This window comes from Erythrolamprus reginae, chromosome 6, assembly GCF_031021105.1.
Source record: "Erythrolamprus reginae isolate rEryReg1 chromosome 6, rEryReg1.hap1, whole genome shotgun sequence".
Taxonomy (NCBI): Eukaryota; Metazoa; Chordata; class Lepidosauria; order Squamata; family Dipsadidae; genus Erythrolamprus; species Erythrolamprus reginae.
In genome coordinates, this window is record NC_091955.1 from 16,133,435 (window position 1) to 16,144,027 (window position 10,593).

Genomic DNA, 10,593 nt, shown 5'->3' on the forward strand with positions numbered 1-10,593 from the left:
GGAGAAGTTCCTGAGGATTGGAGAATGGCCAGTGTTGTGCCTATCCACAAGAAGGGCAGTAGAGAAGAAGCTGGTAACTACAGGCCAGTTAGCTTGACATCAGTTGTAGTTAAAATGATGGAGACTCTACTCAAAAAGAGGATAAATCAGCACCTAAAAAACAATAACTTATTGGAGCCAAATCAGCATGGCTTTACTGAAGGCAAATCATGTCAGACTAATTTCATCGATTTCTTTGACTATGTCACAAAGGTGTTGGATGAAGGTGGTGCCGTGGATATTGCCTACCTGGACTTCAGCAAAGCCTTTGATACGGTTCCACATAAAGAGCTGATAAATAAATTAGATCTGACCATGACAAAGGCAACGTTTCTAAGCCCCTTAATATCTGATCATTACTCAACTGTCCTGCGAGGAAAACCATGTCGAGAGTGTGCCCCCTCTCATGGGTTAGGCTCTGAACTACTTGGGTCAGGTCCATGGTGGCCATGAACTCCTGCGCCAACCCAGAGGGTTCACTGAGCGATGGCAGATTAAACTCCCCCAAGACAATAAGTCTGGGGGACTCCACCGCCAGCCTGGCTACCTCCTCGAGCAGTGCAGGCAGGGCTGTTGATACGCAGCTGAGAGGCAGGTAACAAGTCCACGTGTACCCGTAGGTCCGGCCTCATAAGAAGGGACTCACAACCTGCAATCTCGGGAGCAGTGACCCTATGCAGCTTGAAGGTCTTCTTCTTGGCTATAATTGCCACTCCTCCCCCCCTTCCCTGGGATCACGGCTGGTGCCACATCTGAAACTCTGTTGGGCCCATTTCCGAGACAGGAGCTCCCCCCCCCCCCTCTGGGCCCAGCCAGGTCTCATTCACACACGCCAGGTATGCCTCAATGTCATGGTGCGTAGAATGGTGGGACGGGAGGTGCAGCTTCAGATGGAGATTCTAAAGCACAGCTGGAAGCAATTTGGAAAGCTGCAGCAGGCTTCAAAAGGGGAGGGCTTGCAAAAAGCGGTGTGGGAATTATCGTTCGGCAGTTAACAGGAACAAAGATACAGGAATTCCTCAATGGACTTTTGAATCTGGGGACATTTAAAGCCTCGTTGTTTTGCATTTGATTTGGAGAACATTAGAGCTCTGAAACCCAGTCAAGAGTAATTTGCAGAAACTCGTGCGAGAGACATTTGTTGCTGGCTTGAGCCATTAACCCTGACCTTTCGATCGTACACCAGGAATAAATAGTGTCTAGCAATACTCTGAATTGGCACAATTTACTATTTTATTTTATAGCTAAATCAATGAAGGAAGAGAAAGACGAAGACAGCTCTCCGTGGGATTCGGAAGTAGGTTTTTAAAGTAAAAAAAGCTTAAAGGAATTTAATTTGAATTGTTTTCCACACAATTACTTATAAGCTTTACTCATTTTGTATTCTCAAAGTGGCCAGTGAGAAAAATATTTTCTCAGGGAAAATATTTTTTTAATGTCAAACAATTTATTGCTATACAGAATTTTAGGAATTCATCTGCCTATTTAGATAATGTTCTACATTATATAGATAATATTTTCCATATCATTGACCTCCTTCTGTATCAACACAGAGAGGGAGGGGGAGAGAGAAATATAATAATAATAATAATAATAATAATAATAATAATAATAATAATAATAACCATCATCATCATCATCATTATCATAATATAATTTAGTATAGATAATGAGAATTAAGCCACTTTTTTGAAATAAGTGATATTTGAGGAAATTAGAATTATATAAAGGACTAATTTTATAATAACTGTATGCTTCAGACTATAAGACACACTGGAGTATAAGACGCACCTATAGTTTACATGTGGAAAACAAGGAAAAAAGTATTCTGAACCAAATGGTGTAGTAATATATTATTTAATAAAATACCAGTATAGCAGAATACTTTTTACAATCATGTACACTTTTTACAAACTGCAAACTTGACAGCTTTAAGACTTGTGGACTTCAACTCACACAATTCCAGCCCCAGTCATGGTTGCTCAGGAATGGGAGTTGAAGTCCACACATCTTAAACTTGCCATGTTTGAAGACACTTGCACACCTCTTCCCTAATCCAAAAGTTTTCAAACTTCACAGCTCTAAAACTAGTGGATTTCAACTGCCAGAATTCCTCTTCCAGTCGTACTAGATGGGGTGTTTAGAAGGCAAAGATGCCCCCATTTTTAAGTGAAAAATGAGCCATTTTTGCCTGTTTTTTCACAAAATTGGAGACATCTTTTTTGGCCTTGCCCCATTCCCCAGGAGCTATCTGCAGGCTTCCCAGTCCGTTTCCCTACACACTTTTTGCAAGAAAAAGAGAGAAAAATGCCCATTATTTGATGATTTTGCCATTCTCCAGCAGCAAGAGCTCTCTGCAGGTGGAGGGTGTTTAGGACAGCAAAAATGGCTGCATTCGGTGTATAAGACGCACCGACATTTCCACACTCTTTTAGGGGGGGGTGGAGTACATCTTCTTATAGTCCCACAAATACAGTATATGAAATGTAAATCGATATGATACAGAGTCCATAGTTATAAGTGAAGGCTTGCTCTAACGCTCTATAGTTTTGCATTATGAAATTGTCTTCATGCTTAAAGGCTACTTTAGTTATAAAGATATACATTTTGTGTTTAATAATTTTTTTTCTATGAGAGAAGCCACTAGAATGTGACTTCTATTGGCACATGAGAATAGTGATAACTGATACTGAGAATTTTGGAAAACTAGTTCACTTTGCTTTTGGTCCAGAGTTATAATCAACTCATTTTAGGATACATTATTAGTTGGTGTGAGGTACTTCAGAAAAGAGATTTGAAATTTAACATCAGATCAGATTTTGTAAATGTTTTTTTTTAAATCACTTTATTTCCAGCTAAGTTTTATACTTCAATAAATAAAAATGGGAACAACTCCAATCCTCAATATGAATGCCTGTTGAAACATTTCAGTTTTAAGTACTGTAAATGCAAACCAACCATTTCTTAAAAGCTAAAGTTACAAATTAAAATGGTTTTATGTTCTCAGTAAATAAAGCTTTTATAATATGATCGGGAACTTGTTTCTTTTTTTGTATAAAAATAAAGATAAACAAAATGGTTCTATGAGTTGTATGAATTTTTCTCACATATATGTGTTTCCAATAGACCACGTCGGAAAGCCCGAGGAAACCACATCCAGCGACTGCACCGGACCAGACAGGTAGGAGGAGAACCACCGTAAAACGGTGCCTGCCACTACCAACCCCTCCAGTCAGCGCAGAAGGATACCATTTGTTTAACCAATCCTTGTTAACAGGAGAAGTTCCTGAGGATTGGAGAATGGCCAGTGTTGTGCCTATCCACAAGAAGGGCAGTAGAGAAGAAGCTGGTAACTACAGGCCAGTTAGCTTGACATCAGTTGTAGTTAAAATGATGTAGACTCTACTCAAAAAGAGGATAAATCAGCACCTAAAAAACAATAACTTATTGGAGCCAAATCAGCATGGCTTTACTGAAGGCAAATCACGTCAGACTAATTTCATCGATTTCTTTGACTATGTCACAAAGGTGTTGGATGAAGGTGGTGCCGTGGATATTGCCTACCTGGACTTCAGCAAAGCCTTTGATACGGTTCCACATAAAGAGCTGATAAATAAATTAGATCTGACCATGACAAAGGCAACGTTTCTAAGCCCCTTAATATCTGATCATTACTCAACTGTCCTGCGAGGAAAACCATGTCGAGAGTGTGCCCCCTCTCATGGGTTAGGCTCTGAACTACTTGGGTCAGGTCCATGGTGGCCATGAACTCCTGCGCCAACCCAGAGGGTTCACTGAGCGATGGCAGATTAAACTCCCCCAAGACAATAAGTCTGGGGGACTCCACCGCCAGCCTGGCTACCTCCTCGAGCAGTGCAGGCAGGGCTGTTGATACGCAGCTGAGAGGCAGGTAACAAGTCCACGTGTACCCGTAGGTCCGGCCTCATAAGAAGGGACTCACAACCTGCAATCTCGGGAGCAGTGACCCTATGCAGCTTGAAGGTCTTCTTCTTGGCTATAATTGCCACTCCTCCCCCCCTTCCCTGGGATCACGGCTGGTGCCACATCTGAAACTCTGTTGGGCCCATTTCCGAGACAGGAGCTCCCCCCCCCCCCCTCTGGGCCCAGCCAGGTCTCATTCACACACGCCAGGTATGCCTCAATGTCATGGTGCGTAGAATGGTGGGACGGGAGGTGCAGCTTCAGATGGAGATTCTAAAGCACAGCTGGAAGCAATTTGGAAAGCTGCAGCAGGCTTCAAAAGGGGAGGGCTTGCAAAAAGCGGTGTGGGAATTATCGTTCGGCAGTTAACAGGAACAAAGATACAGGAATTCCTCAATGGACTTTTGAATCTGGGGACATTTAAAGCCTCGTTGTTTTGCATTTGATTTGGAGAACATAAGAGCTCTGAAACCCAGTCAAGAGTAATTTGCAGAAACTCGTGCGAGAGACATTTGTTGCTGGCTTGAGCCATTAACCCTGACCTTTCGATCGTACACCAGGAATAAATAGTGTCTAGCAATACTCTGAATTGGCACAATTTACTATTTTATTTTATAGCTAAATCAATGAAGGAAGAGAAAGACGAAGACAGCTCTCCGTGGGATTCGGAAGTAGGTTTTTAAAGTAAAAAAAGCTTAAAGGAATTTAATTTGAATTGTTTTCCACACAATTACTTATAAGCTTTACTCATTTTGTATTCTCAAAGTGGCCAGTGAGAAAAATATTTTCTCAGGGAAAATATTTTTTTAATGTCAAACAATTTATTGGTATACAGAATTTTAGGAATTCATCTGCCTATTTAGATAATGTTCTACATTATATAGATAATATTTTCCATATCATTGACCTCCTTCTGTATCAACACAGAGAGGGAGGGGGAGAGAGAAATATAATAATAATAATAATAATAATAATAATAATAATAATAATAATAATAACCATCATCATCATCATCATTATGATAATATAATTTAGTATAGATAATGAGAATTAAGCCACTTTTTTGAAATAAGTGATATTTGAGGAAATTAGACTTATATAAAGGACTAATTTTATAATAACTGTATGCTTCAGACTATAAGACACACTGGAGTATAAGACGCACCTATAGTTTACATGTGGAAAACAAGGAAAAAAGTATTCTGAACCAAATGGTGTAGTAATATATTATTTAATAAAATACCAGTATAGCAGAATACTTTTTACAATCATGTACACTTTTTACAAACTGCAAACTTGACAGCTTTAAGACTTGTGGACTTCAACTCCCACAATTCCAGCCCCAGTCATGGTTGCTCAGGAATGGGAGTTGAAGTCCACACATCTTAAACTTGCCATGTTTGAAGACACTTGCACACCTCTTCCCTAATCCAAAAGTTTTCAAACTTCACAGCTCTAAAACTAGTGGATTTCAACTGCCAGAATTCCTCTTCCAGTCGTACTAGATGGGGTATTTAGAAGGCAAAGATGCCCCCATTTTTAAGTGAAAAATGAGCCATTTTTGCCTGTTTTTTCACAAAATTGGAGACATCTTTTTTGGCCTTGCCCCATTCCCCAGGAGCTATCTGCAGGCTTCCCAGTCCGTTTCCCTACACACTTTTTGCAAGAAAAAGAGAGAAAAATGCCCATTATTTGATGATTTTGCCATTCTCCAGCAGCAAGAGCTCTCTGCAGGTGGAGGGTGTTTAGGACAGCAAAAATGGCTGCATTCGGTGTATAAGACGCACCGACATTTCCACACTCTTTTAGGGGGGGTGGAGTACATCTTCTTATAGTCCCACAAATACAGTATATGAAATGTAAATCGATATGATACAGAGTCCATAGTTATAAGTGAAGGCTTGCTCTAACGCTCTATAGTTTTGCATTATGAAATTGTCTTCATGCTTAAAGGCTACTTTAGTTATAAAGATATACATTTTGTGTTTAATAATTTTTTTTCTATGAGAGAAGCCACTAGAATGTGGCTTCTATTGGCACATGAGAATAGTGATAACTGATACTGAGAATTTTGGAAAACTAGTTCACTTTGCTTTTGGTCCAGAGTTATAATCAACTCATTTTAGGATACATTATTAGTTGGTGTGAGGTACTTCAGAAAAGAGATTTGAAATTTAACATCAGATCAGATTTTGTGAATGTTTTTTTTAAAATCACTTTATTTCCAGCTAAGTTTTATACTTCAATAAATAAAAATGGGAACAACTCCAATCCTCAATATGAATGCCTGTTGAAACATTTCAGTTTTAAGTAAATGCAAACCAATCATTTCTTAAAAGCTAAAGTTACAAATTAAAATGGTTTTATGTTCTCAGTAAATAAAGCTTTTATAATATGATCGGGAACTTGTTTCTTTTTTTGTATAAAAATAAAGATAAACAAAATGGTTCTATGAGTTGTATGAATTTTTCTCACATATATGTGTTTCCAATAGACCACTTCGGAAAGCCCGAGGAAGCCACCTACAGCGACTGCACCCTCCAATCGGCTTGGCTTCCTTGCCCTCCTCGCTGACCTGTGCAGTTCAGTCGAGTCCACGACATCGAAGGAGGACGGCTCCCCACTGTCGGACGCTGGAGTGCTCTCGGCGGCACGGTAAGTCCTAATCTATTTCCCATTGTCCGGGTCGTGTTTGCTTGATCGATTTGAACTCCCTGTGGGGAGTGAAGGTTCAGAGGCTCCGTTAGTTTGTTCGGACAGCCCCTGCCGGAGGCCAGTCGTTTTCAGCCGCCTCCTTAGATGGTCAACGTGCCTTTTCCAAAGGCGGCCATCCCCTAGTAGGATGTGGTAGGTTTTCAGGCCGGTTTGTTCCGCTATGCTTCCCTTCTCCCACTGATTTACCCAGTCAAAGTTTCTGGCATAAACTGATTGCCCCACATTAAATGATCTTTCGGGGGAATCAGAGCAGTACTGTTTAGTATCTAAGTAGGAGGGATGCAACCTGTCCAAAGGTGACCTGAGCTTTCTGCCGGGCTTTTGTTCGTGACTGTGCTAGGTGTTATGTGCTGCGTTAAGAGGAAGGTATCCAGGCAAATCTACATTAACAGTGCAGTTTTGATTACAACCAATTGCACTCAATTCAAATATTATATAGCTTATTAATGCCAGCTTTTGGCAGAATTTTGAGGTTAAATTTTCTAATATTACATGAAATATATATAACATCAGCCTCTTGGTTAAAACCCAGGAGAACCTGAGAGCCAGTCTCTTTTCTCTCAGACCCCCAGAAATTACTTTATATGTAAATAGATATACTGCTCTTGAGTTAAAATGGTATATAGAAATTATGCCCCCATTTTGGTGGAGGGCACTTAACACTGAGCACACTGTTATGTGTTGTGTGAATGTTAAATGATTATATTGTTATGAAAACCAATTTTAAAAGGTTATATAAAAAAGAACCCCAGAAAGCAAAGAAATGGCAAAAAACAAAAACCAGCTCAAAAAATCATCTTCAGGAAAAAAATGCAGGGGTTGGTTCAAGCGGCCGCCAGGAACCATCCCTTGACTCAAGATGCGCGCACAGGTGCACATGCACACGGGTGTCCTCCAGCTGTTGCTCCCATTCCTCCGCCTGGGGTGAATAAAAAAAGGCAGGACGTCAGCTTCCACCATCCTCCTCCTCAGCCGCTGCATGACCCAAAGATAAAAGGACAGGAAAGTCCCCTCCCACTGTCGGGATTCTTCCCTCACGCCCCGCCAAAGCTGCCCTCTTCCTCCCGGAGGAGAGCCGAGGGGAAGCCCGGTTTCCCCGGCCTTCTGTGAGCTCAGCTCCGCCCACAGGGGCGGCCCCGTCCTGCTTCTGCCCTTCAGAGAGGCTGCGGTCGGGAAAGGAAGCGCGGCCGGCCGGCCTTTTGAGGCAGCAAAGCTAGACCATGATGGGAGCCGCTCGACGGCATGTGGTGTGCGCCATGTCTGGCGGCGTGGACAGCGCCGTGGCGGCTCTGCTACTGAGGAGAAGAGGTGAGGCTTCCCCAGCGAAGAACAAGGGGAGGGCGCGGAGAGCAGCCAGCCCTGTATTTCACCCCCACATACCCGGCCTCTTAACTCTCCCTCATCCACTCGCGCTTTCTTTCCCTCAGGAGAATTTCCGTTCCGGTATATGGAGACTACAACTCCCGGCATTCCCTTTGCGAAGGCCTTTGAGAGGGCTCGTAGCATCTGGTGGGCGAAGCCTGAGGGAAAGAGTTGCCCTTGCTAAATGCTCCTTCCGGTCGGCTAAATGCTCCTTCCGGTCGGCTAAATGCTCCTTCCGGTCGGATTCCTGAGGACTGTGGCGAGAGCAATAACGTTTAGACTTATATACAGCGTCACTGTGCTTTACAGCCCTCTCTAAGCGGTTTACAGAGTCAGCATATCCCCCCACCCCCATATTCCCTCAGCATATTCTGAGTCTTCTTTTTACCCATGTCGGGGGGGGGGGACACCCCAAATCATTAACATATCTGCACTTAATAACAATTGAACAGACAGTGCACCACAAAAGTCTCACTTTGAAAGTCAGAAGTTTATTAGAATTTAAAGCAGTGGTTCCCAATCTTATTTGCCCATGTCCACCTAAGCATCTCTAAAATCGCGAGACCTCCCCCTCCCCACATATAATTCTTATTATTCAAAAAGTGAACTACTCACACGGAGGAAGCCTAAAAGGCCATTAACTAGGTTTAAACAAGGTTCCAATTGCCCCCATTAAAAATGAAATTGCTCCCTGTGGGCTCCACGTTGGGAACCAGGGATTTAAAGCATAGCAAACATAAAACCTTTGCTGTAGGCCAAGAAATCTTCAAACTTGGCAATTTTAAGACTTGCGGACTTCAACTCCCAGAATTCTCCATGTCATCTGCTGGTGTTGGTCCACTGTGCTTCATTAAGTCCAGGGTCAACATAGATGACCGTGGTTGATCTGCAAAAGCTAAGCAGCCTCAGCCTAAATGCTTGGATGGAAGACCACTATGAGAGCCCAGGGTTGCAGGGAGCAGCTTTAAAAAATGTGCTTTGAAAGAAGGCAAAGCATTTTGAATACAGGTAGTCCTTGACTTACAACAGTTATTATTATTATTATTATTATTATTATTATTATTATTATTATTATTATTATTTATTAGATTTGTATGCTGCCCCTCTCCGTAGACTCGGGGCGGCTCGCAGCACAATAAAACAATTCATAACAAATCTAATAATTTACAATTTAAAATATTTTAAAAAACCCATTATTAAGCAAACATACATACAAACATACCATACATAAATTGTATAGGCCCGGGGGAGATGTCTCAATTCCCCCATGCCTGACGACAAAGGTGTGTTTTGAGGTGTTTACGAAAGGCAAAGAGGGTAGGGGCAGTTCTAATCTCTGCGGGGAGCTGGTTCCAGAGAGTCGGGGCCACCACAGAGAAGGCTCTTCCCCTGGGTCCCGCTAAGCGGCATTGTTTAGTTGACGGGACCCGGAGAAGGCCCACTCTGTGGGACCTAATCGGTCGCTGGGATTCGTGCAGCAGAAGGCAGTCTCAGTTCCTTTAGTGACCTTTAAAAGTTACAATGGCAATGAAAGAAGTGAGTTATGATCATTTTTTCACTCTTAGGACCATTGTGGCATTGCCTGTAATGATCAAAATTAGGATGTTTGGCAACTGATATTTATGCCCTTTGCAGAGTCCTGGGGTTGTGCTATCCCCTTTTGCGAACTTCTGTTTGGCCAAAGTCAACAGGGGAAGCCAGATTGACTTAACAATCAGGTTACTTACTTAACTGCAGCGATTAACTTAACAATTGTGGCAAGAAAGGTGGTAAAACGGGGCAAAACTCAGTTAACAAACGTCTAGCATTAATTTTGGGCTGGATTGTGGTCGTAAATCAAAGACCACCTTGTTTGCCGTCTACCTGCAACTTGGCAGTTCGAATCTCAGCAGACTCAATGTTGATTCGGCCTTCCATCTTCCTGAGGTTGGTGTGAGGATGAAATAATGCCCCCCCTTTCTAGCACAGTGAAGTTTGGGGGGGGGGGTGTTCAATATTGACATAGATTGCCTGATGCAAGCATAAAGAGAAAATTGTAATCAGATTGTGCATCTGATGAAATGGTAGCTGACATGGATACCCTAATTCCCTATATGCTGAAATGGTGGTGGGGGGGCTGAGGCTGTGGGGGGAAAAGGAAGGGTATGCAATGTAATGCAAATGCCTAGCAGGGGTCCCCAAACCTGGCAACTTTAAGACCTGTGGACTTCAACTCCCATAATTCCCTGTTTCACTTGCACCTTTGTTTTACTTATACCTTCGATTTAAAAGAATTGCAGATAGATATTGTTATATATTGAGACCCACACACAGACTTTGAAAGATATTTTTGCTAAACTCTTATTTCATTTTTCATTTTATATTTTAATAATAGCAATAACACTTAGACTTATATACTGCTTTATAGTGCTTTACAGCCTTCTCTAAACAGTCTCTATATTTTAATGATGAAGCTAAACATGAGCTAATTCAATGTTTTCATGGGCAATCTATGGCCAGAATCTATTCAGTCCATTATTGCCTACATGTTCTGAC

The 10,593-nt window shown here is 41.9% G+C and overlaps 1 protein-coding gene across 1 annotated transcript in view; it reads left to right on the forward strand.

The window, feature by feature from the left end:
• Window positions 1-10,593, forward strand: part of LOC139168943 (proteoglycan 4-like) — a 53,846-nt gene that overhangs the window by 42,132 nt on the left and 1,121 nt on the right. Inside the window, exons 26-29 of the mRNA XM_070754725.1 lie at window positions 1,284-1,336; window positions 3,166-3,220; window positions 4,600-4,652; window positions 6,476-6,636. Coding sequence (XP_070610826.1) covers window positions 1,284-1,336; window positions 3,166-3,220; window positions 4,600-4,652; window positions 6,476-6,636 — 322 coding nt within the window. The remainder of the gene's footprint in view (window positions 1-1,283; window positions 1,337-3,165; window positions 3,221-4,599; window positions 4,653-6,475; window positions 6,637-10,593) is intronic.